At 35.9% G+C, this 19,913-nt stretch overlaps 2 protein-coding genes across 3 annotated transcripts in view; one reads left to right on the plus strand and one right to left on the minus strand.

Annotated features, from left to right (window-relative positions):
• CAPS2 (calcyphosine 2) overlaps window positions 1-19,913 on the plus strand; it is a 115,165-nt gene that overhangs the window by 1,197 nt on the left and 94,055 nt on the right. The gene's annotated exons all lie outside the window — the stretch shown is intronic.
• GLIPR1L1 (GLIPR1 like 1) overlaps window positions 16,350-19,913 on the minus strand; it is a 40,679-nt gene continuing 37,115 nt past the window's right edge. The window contains exons 5-6 of one of the 2 annotated variants that reach the window (XM_003259559.4): window positions 16,919-16,945; window positions 16,350-16,820 (exon numbers count right to left, since the gene is read on the minus strand). In XM_003259559.4, the coding sequence (XP_003259607.1) occupies window positions 16,729-16,820; window positions 16,919-16,945 (119 nt within the window). In that variant the 3' untranslated portion in view covers window positions 16,350-16,728. The remainder of the gene's footprint in view (window positions 16,821-16,918; window positions 16,946-19,913) is intronic. The other variant, XM_003259560.4, reaches the window with a different exon arrangement.

Consider the following 19,913-nt stretch of genomic DNA (forward strand, 5'->3'; position numbering starts at 1 on the left):
CAAGTATAGCATTCTAAACAAAGGGAAAATCATGTAATGTGCCTAAGGAGAGGAAGATCCTAAAGGCTAGAAGTATTTTAATATGGCTAGAACCTATTTAAGGGTGAAGGTGGCAAGTGCTGAAAGATGCAATTCCTTTATTATGGTGGTACTGTTGTTAGACTGCAAAAAATGCTAAATAAAAAGTATAAATAGAATAATGCAGTCTTAGATTTGGAAGAAATTTTAGCCACTATTGCTAGCCTCATGTGTTAGGCATACTCTTCAGAACATCACTGACAGGTGATCCTCACATCCTTTTCTTAAATAATTAGACCAACAGGGAAGTCACCATCTCCTGGGAAGCCCATTCCACTGCTAGACATCTCATTTAATAAAATTTCCTCGGTACCTCCTGTGTGTCACAGCCCAGCTGAAGGTTCAAATACTCAACAAGCTAGACATGGAGTCTGTCTACAGGAAGCTTTTAGTTAAAGGTGGTACAGATGAATCATCAAACAGTTACAATACAGAGTGGTGAATACTATTTTTAATCTATTTCAGAAATATTTAATGTGTCAGGCACTATTTAAAATGCTTGGACAATATCAACTCACTCAAGTCATACAAATCTTAAGAAATAGTTGTTATCCCTTTAACAGATGGAAAAACAACTGAGAGAAAGAGAAATCAAATTGCCTGAGGCCACCCAGCCAGGGAGTGGTAGAGCTACTTTTTTTTTTTTTTTTTTACCCATTCCTTTTCTAAAAATAGACTCTTTTTAAATAGCAGTTTTAGGTTAGGTACAGAGATTTCTCATGTACCTCCTGTCCCCACACATGCATAACCTCCCTCATTATCAACATCCCACAACAGAGTTGTACATTTACAATTGATGAACCTACATTTATACATTATTCCCACCCAGAGTTCATAGTGTATATTAGGGCTCATTCTTGGTGTTGCACATTTCATGGGTCTGTATAAATGTATAATGTCCTGTTTCCAGCATTTAGTATCATATAGAGTCGTTTTACTGCCTAAAAATCCCCGGTGCTCAGACTATTCATCTCTCCCTCCCTCCTTACCCCGGCAACTACTTATTTTTTTTTTTACTGTCTTCATAGTTTTGCTTTTTCCTGAATGTTATATAATTGGAATCATACAGTATGTAGTCTTTTCAGATTGGCTTCTTTCACTTAGTAATATGTGTGTAAATTTCTTCCATGTCTTTTCGTGGCTTGATACCTGATTTCTTTTTAGCACTGAATAATTTTTCATTTTCTGGATGTACCAACATTTCTTTATTTCAGTAGCTACTGAAGGACATGTTGGTTGATTCTAGGTATTGGTGTATTATTCTATTCTCATGCCACTCATAAAGACAGACCCAAGACTGGGTAATTTATAAAGGAAAGAGGTTTGATGGACTCACAGTTCCACATGGCTGGGAGCCCTCACAATCATGGTGGAAGACGAAGGAGGAGCAAAAGGACATCTTACATGGTGGCAGGCAAGAGACCATGTGCAGGGGGACTACCCTTTATAAAACTGTCAGATCTCATGAGATGTAATCATTACCATGAGAACGGCACGGGAAAAACCTGCCTCCATGATTCAGTTACCTCTCACCTAGTCCCTCCCATGACATGTGGGGATTATCACAATTCAGGGTAAGATTTGGGTGGGGACACACAGCCAAACCATATCAATTTGCAAATGTGAATACAGTTGCTATAAACATCTTTTGTGCAGGTTTCTGTGTAGACATAAGTTTTCAACTCCTTTGGATAAATACCATGAGCTTGATTGCTGGATCATAACTATAGGTTATAGTAAGTTCTGTTGTTTGGATATTTGTCCCTTTCAAAATTCATGTTGAAACGTAATCCCCAATGTAACAGTATTGAAAGGTGGAGCCTTTAAGAAGTGATTGGGTCTGTCCTCATGAATGTATTGATCCATTCATAGATTAATGGGTTAATGGATTAGTTTAGCCCCTTTACCATGTGATACTCTGTGCTGCCTTGGGATTCTGCAAGAGGGCCCAGCAGCAAGAAGGGCCTCACCAGATATGGCCCCTTGACTTTGAAATTCTCAGCCTCCATAATTCTAAGAAGTCAATTCCTTTTTTTTATAACTTACCCGGTTTCAGGTATTTTCTTATGAGCAACATTAAACAGACTATGACAGTAAGTGTAATGTTCAGTTTTTTTAAGAAACCACTAAACTGTATTCCAAAGTGGCTGTGCCATTTTGCATTCCCACCAGCAATGAATGAGAGCTCATGTTCCTCCAAATCCTTGTCAGCATTTGGTGTTGCCAGTGTTCTGGATTTTGGCCATTCTAATAGGTGTATAGTGGTATTTCATTGGTATTTTAATGTGCATTTTCCTGATGACATATGATGCACCTTTTCATATGCTTATTTGAGTACTGTATATCTTCTTTGGTGAGTTGTCCATTAAGGTTTTTGATCCATTTTTAAATTAAGCTGTTTGTTTTTCGATTGTTGAGTTTAAAGAGACTTTGCATATTTTGGGTAATAGTTTTTATTGCATATATCTTCTGTTAAGTATTTTTCTCCCAGGCTGTGGCTTGTCTTTTCATTCTCTTGAGAATGTCTTTTGCTGAGTAGAACTTTTTAGTTTTAATGGCACCCAGCTTATCAATTTGTTCTTTCATAAATCATACCTTTTGTGTCATATCTAAAAGGTTATTGCCAAATTAAAGATCATCTAGATTTTCTTTTATATAACCTTCTATGAGTTTATACTTTTTATTTACATTTAGGTCTGTGATCCATTTTGATTAATTTTTGTGAAGGGTATAAAGTTTGTGCCCAGACTGATTTTTTTTTCTTGTGTATGGATGGACATTCAGTTGTTCCAGAACCATTTGTTGAAAAGACTACATTTGCTCCATTATATTGCCTTTGCTCCTTTGTCAAAGATCAGTTGACTTTATTTATGTTGTTCTATTTCTGAGCTCTGTATTCTGTTCCATGGATTTATTTATTTCTACTTTCACCCATACTATACTGTTTTAATTACTGTATTTTTGCTATTGTTTGAATGTGTCCCCCTAAATTCATGTGTTAGAAAATTAATCCCCAATACAACAGCACTGAAAGGTGGGATCTTTAAGAGGTGATTGGGTCATGAGAGCTCTGTCCTCATGAATTGTATTAATGCCATTATCACAGGATTGGTAAAATAATTGAGGGAGTGAGTTCCTGACAAAAGAGTGAGTTCAGCTCCCTTCTTTTGCACATGTGCATGTACTCTCTTGCTCTGTGAACTCCTGCCATCAGATGACACAGCCAGCAGGTCCTCATCAGATGCAAGGTCCTCAACCTTGGACTTTCCAGCATCCAGAACTGTAAGAAATTGATCTTTTTTTTTTTTTTATAAATTACCAAATATCAGATACTCTATGATAGCAGCACAAAATATACTGATACATGTACCCTTATAGTAAGTCTTAATGTCACATATTGTTAGTCCTGCAACCTTGTTCTTCTCATCCAATGTATTGTCTGTTCAGGATTTTTTTGCCTCTTCATATAAACTTTAGAATAATTTTGTCAATATCCACAAATTAACTTGCTGAAATTTTGATTGGGGTTACATTAAATCTATAGATCACATTGGGAATTACTGATATCCTAACAATATTTAGTCTTTCTATTTATGAACAAGGAATATTTCTTCATTTATTTAGTTCTTTGATTTATTTTATCATACTTTTATAGTGTTCCTCATATAGATCTTGTAAATATTTTGTTAGATTTATGACTAAGTATTTGTGTGTACTAAATGCTATTATGTTTTCAATTTTAAATTCTACTTGTTCATGGTGAATATATAGGAAAGTAATTAAAAGTAACTTACTTTTCTATATTAACCTTGTATCCTGCAACCTTGCTAAAATCATTGATTAGTTTCAGGAGTTTGTTGATTCTTTGGATTTTGTTCATAAGTAATTATGTCATTGGCAAACAAAGAGATTTTTATTTCTTTCTTCTCAATCTATAAATCTTTTATTTTCTTGTCTTATTGTATTAGCAAGGACTTCCAGCATGAAGTTGAGGAGCAGTGATGAGAGGGGCATCTTTGCCTTGTTCCTGATCTTAGTGAGAAAGCTTCCTGTTTCTCATCATTAAGTATGTAGTTAGCTATAGCTTTTTTTTGTATATATTGATATCTTTATCAATATCTCAAGGAAATTTCCTACTATTCCTAGTTTATTGAGAATTTTTATCATGAGTTCATGTTGGATTTTGTCCAGTGTTCTTCCTGCATCTATGGATATAATCATATGATTTTTCTTCTTTAGCCTATTGATGGGATTTATTACATTAATTGATTTGCAAATTGAACCAGGCTTGTATACCTATGTCTTAGTTCATTTTCTGATGCTTATAACAGAATACTTGAAACTGGGTAATTTATAAATAAAAATAATTTATTTCTTACAGCTATGGAGGCTGAGACTATAAGGTTGAGGGGCTGCATTTGGTGAAATACCTTCTTGCTGTTGAGAACTCTCTGCAAAGTCCTGAGGCAGTGCAGGGCATCATATGACAAGAAGGTTGGGCATGCCAGCTCTGGTGTCTCTTCCCCTTTTTACTAAGCCCTTTAGTCTCACTCCTGTGATAACCCATTAATCCATTAACTTATTAACCTATTAATCCATTAATCTATGAATGTATTGGTTCATTCATGAGGGCAGAGCCCTTATAACCCAATAATCTTTTTAAAGCCCCACCTTTCAATACTGCATCAATGGAAATTAAATTTTAACATGAATTTGGAGGGGACAAATATTCAGACCAGAGCAATCTGGAATAAATTCCACTCCATCGTGGTGTATAATTATTTTTATACATTGTTGAATTCAATTTGCTTAGTATCTTGTTGGGGAATTTTGCATCTATGTTCATGAGAGACACTGGTCTGTAGTATTTTTTTTCTTGTAATGTTTTTGCAGGATTTTGTTATTAGGATAATGCTGGCCTTATAGAATGAGTTAAGAAGTATTCTGTTTGCTTTTATGTTCTGAAAGACATTATAGAGAATCGATCACTTTTTTCTTTAAATTTTTGGTAGAATTCACCAGTGAATTTATCTGGGCCTGGTGCTTTCTTTTTTGGAAGGTTATTAGTTATCAATTAAATTTCTTAAATAGGTATAGGCCTCTTCAGATTGTCTATTTCTTCTTGCATGAGTTGTGAGAGATGTGTCTTTCAAGGAATTGTCCCATTCATCTAGATTATTAAGTTTGTGGGTGTGGAGTTGTTCATAGTATTGCTCAGTTATCCATTTAATGTTCATCAGATCTGTAGTGATGTTCCTTCTTTCATCTCTGATATTGATAATTTATGTCTTTTTCCTTTTTCTGTTAGCTTGGCTAGAAGCTTATCAATCTTATTTATGCCTTAAAAAAACCTGCTTTTGGTTTTATTAATTTTCTCTATCAATTTTGTTTTCAATTTTATTGATTTTTGCTCAGATTTTTATTGTTTCTTCTGCTTACTTTGGGTTTAATTTGCTCTTTTTTTTCTAGTTTCTTACAGTGTAAGCATATGCGATTTTAAATCTTTCTTCTTTTCTAATATATTTATTCAATGCTACAAATTTACCTCTAAGCAATGCTTTGCTGCATCCCACAAGTTTTGCTAGGTTGTTTTCGTTTTCATTTATTTAAAAATATTTTCAAATTTCTTTTGAGATTTCTTCTTTGGACCATGTGTTATTTAGAAGTGTGCCACTTAATCTCTTATTTTGGAATTTTATGGTTATCATTCTGTTATTGATTTCTAGTTCAATTACTAGTGGTCTGAGAGCAGGCATTACATGATTTCTATTCTAAATCTATTAAGGTGTGTTTTGTGGTGCAGAATATAGTTTATTTTGGTAAATGTTTCACATGAGCTTGAGAATATATATTCAGCTATTGTCGAATAATGTATAGACGTCTTATTACATCCAGGGGATTGATGTTTTTGTTGACTTTAACTATGTCCTTACTGATTTTCTGCCTGCTGAATCTATACATTTCAGGTAGAGGTGTTTTGAAGTCTCCAACTATAATAGTAGATTCATCTATTTCTTCTTGTCATTCTATCAGTTTTGTCTCATATGTCTACACTATCTTGTTAGGTGCATATACATTAAGGATTGTAATGTCTTCTTGGAGAATTAACCCCTTTATTATTATGTAATGTCCCTGTTTATTCCTGATAACTTTCCTTGTTTTGAAGTTGGCTGCAGCCAAAATTAATATAGCTGTCTTGGTTTCTTTTGATTAGTGTTGTAAAGCTAGATTTTAAGCCCAGGTGACTAAGATAGGAGTATGGAAGAAGGACACACAAAAGCATCTCATTTGGTTTCTGTAGAAAGAAGTGGGGTTTGCTGACAGTGTTCTGCAAATATTCAATTTTTCATATCTGTCAGTGAATCAGCTCCCATTATATACTTTATATAAAAAAATTTTAATGCATTATATTCCATGATATATATTTTCAAAAAATTTAAAGAGGCATGTAATACATAAGAATTATTTAATCATAGTTTCATGAAATATGTATTAAATCACAGGTTGTGTACATTTTCTAATAAGGTTTGAATGGTTGTAGATTTTTGAACTTTGAAATTTGGGGCAAAACAGTTTTAAGTTATTTTATATTGAAAGTGATGGAAATAATTTATCACATTCGGTTTCTTGAGGGCATTGGAATTGTTAGAGGGTATTGACAGAATCATTTATTTCTTTACAAGGAATGTGGAAAATAAGGTTGCATTAAATTATTTTATTTAAATTCTGCTACTTATATACTTTTTGCATACCCATTTAATATTTCTGTTGTCATATATAACAGATATAGCTTTAATTTTAAAGATGAGCAATTTTGGGATAAACTTTAAGCCTCTTGCTTATCTCAGATGATTTGTGACTTTCCTTAAGTTCTCAGTTTCTGTAAACTTGTACACTGCACTTGAAATTATTTTTTAAAATTCTTCTATTTTCTTTGAGATGGAGTCTCACTTTATCACCCAGGCTGGAGTGCAGTGGCATGATCTTGGCTCACAGCAACCTCCGCTTCTTGGGTTCAAGTGATTCTGATGACTCAGCCTCCCGAGTAGCTGGGACTACAGGCACGCACCACCACACCCAGCTAATTTTTGTATTTTTAGTAGAGATGGGGTTTCACCATGTTGGCCAGGCTGGTCTTGAACTCCTGACCTTGCGTGATCTACCCTCCTTGGCCTCCAAAGTGCTGGAATTACAGGCATGAGCCACCATGCCTGGTCTACACTTGAAATTTTAAGGAAATAATACTCTAATTCCATATGCTTATTGATTTGGATAAAAGCTAGCAAATTTAAAAATGTATTTTTAATCTACATTTACTGAAAATGATCACGGAATAAGACTGAAGATACTGAAATGTATTATTTTGTTCTCTGCATAGATGTTATTAGAAACATTGTTTTTATTTTATTGACTCGTTGTTTCTTTTCTCTACATACTCGATTGATCTTTTCTATAATTCAAATTTCAGATTCAGATAATTGTGCATGAGAAGCATTAAAAGAGAAAACCAAAATGATCCACACATAAAAGCCAACTTTAAAAGGTAGAAAGATAGACTTTACTTTGTTAAAATGTAAAATAGGGCAACTGAGAAGTTTGCTAGATAAATGTCCAAGGATTAAAATCCCAGATGCACAGGGAGCCATTCAAATTTCCTAAGAGGCCAGGTGCGGTGGCTCACGCCTGTAATCCCAGCACTTTGGGCGGCCGAGGCGGGCAGATCATGAGGTCAGGAGATCGAGACCATCCTGGCCAACATGGTGAAACCCTGTCTCTACTAAAAATACAAAAATTAGCTGGGCATGGTGGCACATGCCTGTAGTCCCAGCTACTCGGGAGGCTGATGCAGGAGAATCGCTTGAACCCGGGAGGCAGAGGTTGCAGTGGGCCGAGATTGTGCCACTGCACTCCAGCCTGGCGTCAGAGTGAGACTCTGTCTAAAAAAAAAAAAAAAAAGCTTAAGAAAATGAATAAGAGCAGCACCATTAGAAAAATAGAGGAAGAAAATGAACAGGTAATTTACCAAAAAAAAAAAAAAAAAAAAAAAAAAGGCTAAATAACAGTGTAGTTGAAATATTCATCCTGCATCTACTCTTTTCACATATAGGTATGATGGAGTATATATAACTAGATTTCAGGAGGAATTTGGACCTCTGGAACTAAAGTATCATTTGTCTCTGTATTAGTTTGTTTTCATGCTGCTGATAAAGACATACCTGAGATTTGGCAATTTGCAAAAGAAAGAGGTTTAATTGGACTTAGTACAGTTCCACATGGCTAGGGAAGTTCTCACAATCATGTCAGAGGGCTAAAGGCACTTGTTACATGGCAGCGGCAAGACAGAATGAGGAAGAAGCAAAAGCAGAAACCCTTGATAAACCCATCAGATCTCATGAGACTGATTCACTATCATGAAAATAGCACAGGAAAGACTGGCCCCTGTGATTCAGTTACCTCCCCCCCTGGGTCCCTCCTACAACATGTGGGAATTCTGGGAGATACAATTCACATTGAGATTTGGGTGGTGACACAGCCAAACCATATCAGTCTCTAAAAGACCAAGCCATAAAACTGAGTATAAATCTGAGACTATTTATATTAAAATTTGACTCCTGAATGCACATTATTTCTGTATTCATTAGGTCAATATGAAGTATCGTCATACGTTTGAAACAACTTCCTGTAATCTTTTCATCAAAGGTGAAAATAACATTCCTAGCCTTTCTTAATAACTCTCAAACAATATATTGGTAAATTTGAATGTAGTTTATGAAAATATGTTTAGCTTTACTGGTAGTTTGAGGAATAAAAATTAATAGCATTGGCCGGGCACGGTGGCTCACGCTTGTAATCCCAGCACTTTGGGAGGCCGAGGCGGGCGGATCACGAGGTCAGGAGATCGAGACCACAGTGAAACCCCGTCTCTACTAAAAAAAATACAAAAAATTAGCCGGGAGTGGTGGTGGGCGCCTGTAGTCCCAGCTACTCGGAGAGGCTGAGGCAGGAGAATGGCGTGAACCCGGGAGGCGGAGCTTGCAGTGAGCCGAGATTGCGCCACTGCACTCCAGCCCGGGCGAAAGAGCGAGACTCCGTCTCAAAAAAAAAAAAAAAAAAAAAAATTAATAGCATCTACCTCATTATTGAGGGAATTCTATAAGTTATTAGATGTAAGGCACTTAGTGCTTGGCATAGTGCAAACATTACTGTTAGGTATTACTATTATTAAATTTAAATTCTCCTATTTTCACTCATTGAATTCACAAGAACTAAAAATAATTATTAACACTTAGCATGGTGCCAGATATTATGCATGCTTACTAAATTTTTTTAATATTAGTTTTCATGAGAGCATGCTTAATAAATATTTATTGAGTTATTCTTATAATAATCAATGTGGTTTCCCTAGCTGCAAGAAGCAAACCCAGTTAATATAACTACAGGTGAGTTGCTGGTAGTTTTGGTCTGGAGGACATTGGCAAGTGATATGTTGTTTTTCTGAGAGAAAATGGGAGTTCCACTCGAAGTGATGATAACGGAATTTATTTATTTCCCCTGGTACAGTTAGTGATCACAGGTAAATTTAATTACAGTTTAAATTACCTAGTTTTAACTAAGCCAACCATCTCAAAATGATCACATATCCTGGAAAAATTGCTAAGAGGAAATTGCCGATTCAATATAGTTGTCAAGAGACAAATGCAAGCAAATAATATAAAACTGTCAGAAGTGTTTCTTCTTATATTCCTGGTATAAACATCTCTTTAACATTTATTTTTAAATTTATTTCTACCTCATCCTTTTTAGGTTCAATCGTTATGTATTTTGTAATATATTACTTTATTATAAAAATATACATAATACATTTAGTTAAATGTCCATGTAGTACCTTTTGATTTAATCTAAGGGTTACCACTTCCACATTTGTTAGAGAATGTCCTAGTCTGGGCGTGTTTTCTTATGTTCTAGGAAACCTCTCAGTCTTAGGCAAACTAGGATTTTTGGTCACTCTACAATGTTTTTTTTTTTTTTTTTTACTGATAGGGATGCATAATAGTAATAATAATAAACTACAGAGAATACTGTTTAAACTATCTCTTCACCATTTCTCCCAAGAGGTAGAAAACTGGCCCAACTATTATTGACAAGTCTGATTTATTTGTTTCATATTTTGAAGTGATTCAGCAATTTCTGGGAACACACACTTATTTGAGTTTGACAACCCAAACTTGTCCTAGCAGGACAAGAGAATCTCCTGAAAAATGCACTACTTAAATCTTGAGTTAACTGTTCTCAGTAGTTTGAAAAAGCTAAGCCTAGAGCAGTTTGTCTAGCAATTCCAAACTAAGTGAAATAGGAGAGTTACTTAAAGTCACTTTTAACAGTCTACTCAGAGTAAAGGAACCTCAAGCAATGACAGGCTTCCCAAGATGTCCTGTCAAGAGGCTGTTGTTAAGATCACAAGAAATAAAAAACACATATCCTTGGCCCAGAATTTTCCTTTCTTGACAGTAAGAGGAAAGCCCACTAATAGGATGGAGATGCTCTGCCTTTCTAGCCTCTGCTCATAGCTTTAGCACGGACCCAAATTCCTGTGAATAAACTCCATTTTCTGAGAACTGTTACGACTTGAAAGTTCCTATAGCAGTGCTAATTTAACACTCTTTGACAAGTACCTCTTCATCAGGGAATATAATTCTGTAAAAAAATTTTAAATTTTAAATTTTAATCTGACTTAAAGAAAATCATGTGCTCTTGAATGAATAAGTATAAAGGGGTAAAGGAATAATTACATTAAAAATCAGAGGATGTTTTAATTATTAATGAAAATGTTTAATTAAAAATCCATGAAGATAACAAAATGATAAACAAAGCAATAGGTAGAAAAATATACTCTACATACATATGAATTTACCTTTAGGTTATTTCATACCACAAGTTAAAAAACAAGTAATTATGAATGAGAATTTTAACAATGCAATAGTTAAACAAATAGCGAAAGCTTACATTACTAAAAATATAAGACTCTATTACGTGATGTCAAATAGCAATGTGATGGTTAATTTTGTGTGTCAATGTGGATAGTCTACAGTGACCAGTTGTTTGGTTGTACTGGTCTAGATGTTGCTGTAAAGATATTTTTTTAGATGTGATTAAAATTTATAATCAGATTATCCTTTTTGATGAGTGGACCTCATTCAACCAGTTGAAGGCCTTAAGTACAAAGACTGAGTTTTTCTTAAAAAGAAATCCTGCCTGCAGACTGCAACATAAACATTTTGCCTGAGTTTTCAACATTTGGACTAGAGATTGCAACAGCAACTCTCACTTAAATCTCCATCCTGACAGCTTGCCCTAAAAATTTCCACTTGTTAGCCCACAGGATCCTGTGAGCCAATTACTAAAAATCTCTTTCTGCCTCTCCCCCTCCCACTCCACCTCTTCCTCTTTCTCTCCTTCTCCCTCTCCCCCTCTCTCTCTGCTATTGGTTGTGTTTCTCTGGAGAACGCTGACAGATGTAAGCAGACTTAAATATAAAACTACTTGGCTTATTTATAAAAATTAGCACCAATCGGCCAGGCGCAGTGGCTCATGCCTATAATCCCAGCACTTTGGGAGGCTGAGGCAGGTGGATTGCTTTGAGCTTAGGAGTTCAAGACCAGCCTGGGCAACATGGCAAAACCCCATCTCTACAAAAAAAATGCAAAAATTAGCCAGGCGTGGTGGCACGCGCCAGTGGTCCCAGCTACTTGGGAGGCTGAGGTGGGAGGATTGCTTGAGCCTGGTAGGTGGAGGTTGCAGTGAGCCAAAATTGCACCACTGCACTCCAGCCTGGGTGACGGAGTGAGACCCTGTCTCAAAAAGAAAAAAAAGTATCAGTCACCCAGCTATGTGGAAATTCCTAGATATCTGACAATATATACAAAACAATGTTCAGTTCTATTAAAAATACATTTAAAATGATTATATATATTACAGATATTTTATATATATATATATATATATACACACACACACACACATATATATATATATATATATACATGTATATATGTCTGTGATGGTTAATATTAAGTGTCAGCTTGATTGGATTGGAGGATGCAAAGTATTGTTCGTGGGTGTGTTTGTGAGAGTGTTGCCAAAGGAGGTTAACATTTGAGTCAGTGGACTGGGAGAGGCAGACCCACCCTCAATGTGGGTAGGCACCATCCAGTCAGCTGCCACTGTGGCTGGAATAAGGCAGGCAGGAGAAGGTGGAATGAGCCGACTTGTGAGTCTTTCAGCCTTCATCTTTCTCCTGTGCTGGACGCTTCCTGCCCTCAAACATCAGACTCCCGGCTCTTCTGCTTTTGGACTCTTGGATTTACACCAGTGGTTTACCAGGGGCTCTTGGGCCTCTGGCCACAGACTGATGGCTGCATTGTGGGTTTCCTGACTTCTGAGGTTTTGGGACTTGGGCTGAGCCACTGCTGGCTTCCTTGCTTCTCAACTTACAGATGGCCTATTGTGGGATTTCACCTTGTGATTGTGTGAGTAAATTCTCCTTAATAAACCCCTTTCATATATGCACATATCCTAGTAGTTCTGTCCCTTTAGGAAACCCTGCCAAATACAGATTTTGGTACCAGGAGTGGTTTTAGAGGAACAGAATTTTAAGGATGGATTTCTTTAGTTGGTTTTGGGGTTTCTGGAGTTGGCTGCTTAATCTGATTAGACTCAAAAATTCTAAGGACTCTACTTCTAATAGGATGGAGAACACTGATATTTCTTGGCATGAACTGTTTAAAGAATTATGCAAAATAAATGCATTGATACTCCTGATTCAACGCTCTTGAGAAACAAGGAGTTTAGTGACTGTATACATAATACCTTCAACTATATGTAGAGAATCAAGGAATATAATAAAGTTGGTTGGTTGCTTCTAAATTCCCTGGACAAAATGATGAAAGAAAATGATGAGCTCAGGGATTCTAATTCCCAGTTCCAGAAGCCCATACTGAGCCTCAAATCTTCTAAGATTGCCCTGAGTGAGAGTCTTACCTCCTGAAGACAAAGGGCTGAAATTGTGGAAAATCAGACAAAAGCTCTTATCATGCGAGTGGCTGACCTGCAATGAAAGGTGCACGCTCAGCCTCACCAGGTATCTACTGTTAAATTGAGGACATTGATTGGAAAAGAATGGGACCTTACAACTTGGAATGGGGATGTGTGGGAGGACCCTGATGAGGGATGAGGCTGGGGGCACTGAGCTCCTAAATTCTGATGAGCCTTTTTTGCCAGAGGTGGTGGCAATATCCCCACTCTCACCCATACTGCCATCAGCCTTTCCACCTTTCAGGAGATTAACCCTGTACTGCCTGAGGCAGTTGCCAGGCAAGACAATGCTGATTCTCCTCAGGACACATCCTCAACACCCCTGTTTGCTTCTAGACCTATAATTAGGCTCAAGTCCCAGCAGGCCCCTAGAGGTAAGGTTCAGGGTGTGAACCCATGAAGAAGTGCACTACACTCCAAAAGAATGGCTTGAGTTTTCTAATTTATATAGCAGAAATCTGGAGAACAGGTATGGGAATGGATATTAAGGGTGTGGGATAATGGTGGAAGAAACATAAAGTTGGATCAGGCTGAATTTATTGACATGGGCCCACTAAACAGAGATACTTCATTTAATGTTGCAGCTTGGGGAGTTAAAAAACGTTCTAATAGTTTATTTGCTTGGTTAGCTGAAACATGGATCAAAAGATGGCCCACTGTGAGTGAGCTGGAAATGCCTGATGTCCCTTGGTTTAATGTAGACAAAGGGATCCAAAGGCTTAGAGAGATTGAAATGCTAGAGTGAATTCATCACTTTAGACCTACTCATTCCAACTGGGTGGATCCAGAAGACATACCCTTAACCAATATCTTGCAAAACAGATTTGTGAGGGGAGTACCTGCATCCTTGAAGTCTGCAATTGCTCTTCTTTGTATGGCAGATCTTACAGTGGGAACCACACTCACTCAATTGGAAAACTTACATTCAATGGGAATAATCGGATACAGAGGTGGCAGGGGCCAAGTAGTGGCACTCAACCGTCAAAGACAAGGTGGGCATAATTACCATAATGGACAGCACAGGCAAAGCAGCAATCAGAATAGTATGACTCATGTAGACTTCTAGCACTGGCTAATTAATTACGGTGTTTCTAGAAGTAAAATTGATAGGAAGCCTACAGCATTGTTACTTAATTTGTATAGGCAGAAAACTTTCAGGTCAAGTGGACAAAAGACTAATTTGTATTATAAAAATAGCAAATCACAGACCTTCAATCAATTTCCAGACTTGAACCACTTTTGGACCCAGAACCCCTTGAATAAAGAGGAGGCTGGATCCCCTTGAGGAAGGACCCCACTATGCTACCAAAAATTTGTACTGTTCGTCATCTTCCCATCCTTCTCCAAGGAGAACTCTGGCTTTTTACCATGGTAACTATGTATTGGGGAAAGGGCAATGATGAGACCTTGAGGGAACTACTGGATATTGGCTCTGAACTGACATTGATTTCTGGGGACCCAAAACATCATTGTGGTCCTCCAGTTGAAGTAGGGACTTATGGAGGTCAGGTAATTAATGGAATTTTAGCTCAGGTCTGACTTACAGTGGGGCCAATGGGTCCCTGGATGAATCCTGTGGTCATTTTCCCAGTGCCAGAATGCGTAATAGGCATAGACATACTTAGCAGCTGGCAGAATCCCCACATTGGCTCCCTGACCGATAGGGTGAGGGTTATTGTGGTGGAAAAGGCCAAAAAGAAGCCATTAGAAATGCCTCTACCTAGAAAAATAGTAAATCAAAAACAATATTGCAGCCCTGGGGGGATTGCAGACATTAGTGCCACCATCAAGGACTTAAAAGAAACAGGGATGGTGATTCCCACCACATCCCCATTCAGCTCTCTCATTTGGCCTGTGCAGAAGATAGATGGATCTTGGACAATAACAGTGAATTATCCTAGGCTTAACCAAATGGTGACTCTAATTGTAGCTGCTGTACCATGTGTGGTTTCATAGCTCAAGCAAATTAACACATATCCTGGTACCTGGTATGCAGCCATTAATTTGGCAAATGCCATTTTCTTGATTCCTGTCCATAAGGCCCACCAGAAACAATTTGCCTTCAGTTGGCAAAGCAAGCAATATACCTTCACTGTCCTACCTTAGGGGTATATCAACTCTCCAGCTTTGTGTCATAATCTTGTTTGCAGAAATATTGATCACTTTTCCCTTTCACAAGATATCACACTTGTCCATTACATTGATAACATAATGCTGACTGGACCCAGTGCGTGAGAAAAAGCAAACACACTGGACTCATTGGTGAGACATTTGCATTTCCCTATGATCAGTTGACAGGGGAAAGAAAACTAGGGCCTGGTTTATGGATGGTTCTGCATGATATGCAGACACCACCTCAAAATGGACAGCTGCAGCACCATAGCCCCTTTCTTGGTATCCCTGAAGGATGCTTGTGAAGGGAAATCTCCCCAGTGTGCAGAACTTCAACGCTTCCTGCCCTCAAACATCAGACTCCAGGCTCTTCGTCTTTTGGACTCTTGGATTTACATCAGTGGTTTACCAGGGGCTCTCAGGCTTTCAGCCACACACTGAAGGCTGAATTGTCAGCTTCCTGACTTCTGAGATTTTGAAACTTGGACTGAGCTACTGCTGGCTTCCTTGCTCCTCAACTTACAGATGGGACTTAACCTTTTGATCGTGTGAGTCAATTCTCCTTAATAAATTCTCTTTTATACATGCATATAACCTAGTAGTTCTGTCCCTTTAGAGAGCCCTAATACAATAGCTGAAGGAAGCTGGAGCTTGCCTTAGTTGAGAAGAAAAACATCCAGATAATTTACTCCACAGGAGTCAACAATTCAGCATTGTTGATTTTGAAAACTGAATTTATTAAATATTATGTTTTTTTTCCTTCAGAAAAAAGAAATGCCAGAATTGAATAATTCTCTGGTTTGTAGAGATGTTGTTACCTATACTAATTTTGTATGGCTTTTAAAAGATACGCTGTTAGCATCCTGTTATTTTCTATGGGGCATCTTTAAAAATAAGTCTCCTAGAAGAGTGTGACTTTAATTTGCAGAACATATATTTACTTTGTAAAGGTTGAAAATTTAGTTAATTTTCCTTTTTGAGTTTAATTCATTGATTTACTCCCCAACCATTGATTATGGCCATAATGTATAACATTACATGCTATCCGAAAAAACTTTCCTCAGTAACATTTTGTTTCTGAATGATGTTGATGGTATTCACAAAGGAAACTACTGGTATATAAGGAAACTATCTAATATCTGAAATGTCTTTAGTTCTCTAAATGTACTATAACTAAAATGACAATCCATTCTCATTAGAAAATTAAAGAGTGGAACACTTTTGATATACATATGGATTTGTCATTAAAAAATAATCTTAAGACTTTGTTCTACTGCTATCCATTTTCCATACTACGATACATTTTTTGAGTTAAAAACAAAAACAATTAGGTATCAGGCAAGAGTATAGAAGATTCAATAAAGAATCAAACTGATGATCTTATATTAAGCAATAAACTATTCCTTTATTTTAACATTTGAGAATTTCTTTTGTATTTAAATGACATTAAAAGATTCTCAGAAGAAGAAAACCTAAGCTGAATGGATTAAAGGCTGTCTGCTGAAGTGCTCTCCCCATTGGCTTCAGAAATGGATTTTCTGTCAAAAACAAAAACAAAACCAGAATAGTTAAGAGTTCAATTCATTTTCAATGGGAGGAAATAATTTAATTAATACTAAAATATTTTGATACATACGGTTAGGTATAATAAGTTGTGGAGTCCCTAAAGTAAAAATAAAAGTTAATATTGTAAAATATTATAAAACAAGACAAGATATGTCTTTGCTTTTATGGCTTTTAGAATAAGACAATCAACTAACAAAAATTAGTTTGACTTTTTAATAAGAAAATGAAACTTCCCTAATCAATCCTACAGTACTTAAAACTCTTTACAATGCTTCCTTCCAACAGTGTTATGTCAACAAATATTTCTAAAATACCTCTTGTGTTGAAGGCACAAAAGTCAAAAGCAGACAAAGCTATAAAGTAGTTAACTTTATTTTTCCCACTCTTTCATTCCCAGTTCAAGTCCCTGAAGAAACATAATTTCTTCATGTTGAATTTTTTGTATGCAGAACTATTCATTAACAATCTCATTCATTTCTGTAGTGGTCTTTACTCCAAATATTTCTCGATGTCTTTCCCACATCAAACTTCCCTCCCCAGTTTGCCATTCTAATAGCATCCAGCACTTCATTAGGAAATAATCTACTTAAAAAAAATTAATTTTTTTGACTTTCTACTACATATTCAGCATGATTCTAGCTTTGGATATAATGGTTACCAGGAAAAAATAAAATCCCTTTTATTGTGGAAAAATGAGAGAAAAATCTGTACTCAATTTAAAAATTAAATAAATAGGATGAGTAAAAATGATAATGTCAGAGAGCGATGAATGCTACAAAATGTAAACTGGGTTAAATGATAGAAAATGTGGAACTTAATTATAATAATAGCTAAAATGTATTGAAAAATTACTTTTTGGGAGGCTCAAATAATTTCGTGTATTTAGTCATATTTAATACTCTTAATCACCTCTTGAGTTAAACCATCTGACTCCAAGGTCTATATATATAACTGTTATGCTATATTTCCTATCTCTCAAATAAGAAGCCAACCAAGCTAAGATATGTTTTCTGATAAAGACTGATCAACAAAAAAGAGAAAAAGTACAAGTCAAAAGTCATAGGACATAAATGAAACATAGCTACACATGAAGTACATATAAAAATATAAGAGAATTTCATTGAAATGTGGATAAAACAGAAAATTTGCTAAAGTCTTCCACAAACCCAAATATCCTATAATGATTAAAAAAATTAATCAGTAATTAAAATTTACACATAACACACACTAGAACAAAATAGCTTTACAGAGAATGTCTACTAAACATTAAAAAATTAAATTATCAGAATCTTATACAAACTGTAACCAAAGTACTAAAGGAAAAATTATTTCCAAATGCCAACTTTTTAAAATGAGTCTAATACAACCTTGAGTCAACAATCAAGGAAAAATGCAGGAGGAAAATTATATGGCCAAGCACAATTCTAAAAATAAATGCAAAAATTTGTAAATAAAAAGTTAAAAAGAATCTAAGCATCTCTTAAGGAAACCTCATGACCAAATTGGATTTATTACGAGAATGAAAGAATAATATAATATTGTATTACTGGGGCATCACTTAACTCCTGGTACCTTTTGAAATTTTACAGTGTAGCTGTGTATATTAGAAACCCTTTGATACAGTTTACAACATTAAGACCTTAAAAGGAAAGAAATAGCATTATTTCAAGGGATGCAGGAAAAAATTGTTAAAGTTACCATTTATTCAAATTAAAAACTCAGCAAAATAAGGAAAAGAGAAAACTTTTATAACCTGGCAATGAGGACCAATGAAAATAATCTAAAACAAACATACACAATGGTGAAACATTGTCTTTAAATTTGAGAATAATAGAAGTGTGTGTCTACTGTTACAGCTTATGCTCAACATTGCTCTGGAGAAATGAGTGAACTATTTGTGAAATAAATAATGAATATAAAGATTAGAAGAAAGAACAAAACTTGCATTATTTTTAACAGAAGACATGATTTGTCATCATATAAAATCCAAGAAAATAAATAAGCTGTCAGAAATAATAAGAGAGTTTGGTAAAACTGTTAATAGACTAATATACAAAAGCGTTTAAATTTTTTAAGCCAATAAAATCAATTATAAAATTCTAAAATATTTATAATAACAACAAATACATTACAAAAAGGAATATAATTTGATGTGCAAGACCTTCCTGTGGTACACGATGTGGAGATGGAAGATGGTTATATTGATGACTCTGACCCTGTATAGACCTAGGCTAATGTGTATATTTGTATTTCAGTTTTTAACAAAAAGTTTAAACAGTAAAATAAAAATCGTAAGTGGAAAAAAGCTTATAGAATAAGGACATAAAGAAATAAAATACTTTGGTATAGTTATACAATATGTTTGTGTTTTAAGCTAAGTGTTACTACAAAAGAGTCAAAAAGTTCTTTTTTTTTTTTCTAGGAGGTTGTTGTTTAGGATCCTAATTCTAGTTTAGAGGTGCATTCTAAAGGATCTTCTCCATTGCCTTTTTCTAAAGCCAAGGAGAACCCCCGCCTTTTGGGTACCCTATTTGGTTTCCACGTTGGAGATGTATTCTAAAGTGTCTTCTCCATTACTTTTTCTCCCAAAATTAATCTCAATTGGCTTGTCTGTGCATTTTTGTGAGAAACTTAAACTGTCATTTTTATAGATAAATGAGAAACCTCCTCAGCTCTGAAGAGAAAGGACATTTTGTTACTTCCAACTGCAAGCTGCCCCTTGGGTGACTGGGGACTGAGTGGGAATGTCTGGGTGGTTAACTCGTTTTGACATGCAGTGGCCCTACAGGGAACCCTCAACAAAATTAGTTTTAAAAGGCTCATTCAAGAAATGCATATAGAGCTGTTCAGTTGGCATTTTTAGCCTTCTCAGAGGTGATAGACCTCTGGAGAGAGAAACTGAGACACATAAGAGGGTGGAAATGACTCATTTGTAGGACACTGCAGTCTCACCGAAAATCAGCACACATTGATCTACAACACAAAAAATGCCTAGGCCACAGCTCCATTCCTCCTTTTAAGAAAAAAAGTGGGCAACAATCTGAAAATGAGGAAAGACAAGGAGA

This window comes from Nomascus leucogenys, chromosome 10 (genome assembly GCF_006542625.1).
Source record: "Nomascus leucogenys isolate Asia chromosome 10, Asia_NLE_v1, whole genome shotgun sequence".
Classification (NCBI taxonomy): domain Eukaryota; kingdom Metazoa; phylum Chordata; class Mammalia; order Primates; family Hylobatidae; genus Nomascus; species Nomascus leucogenys.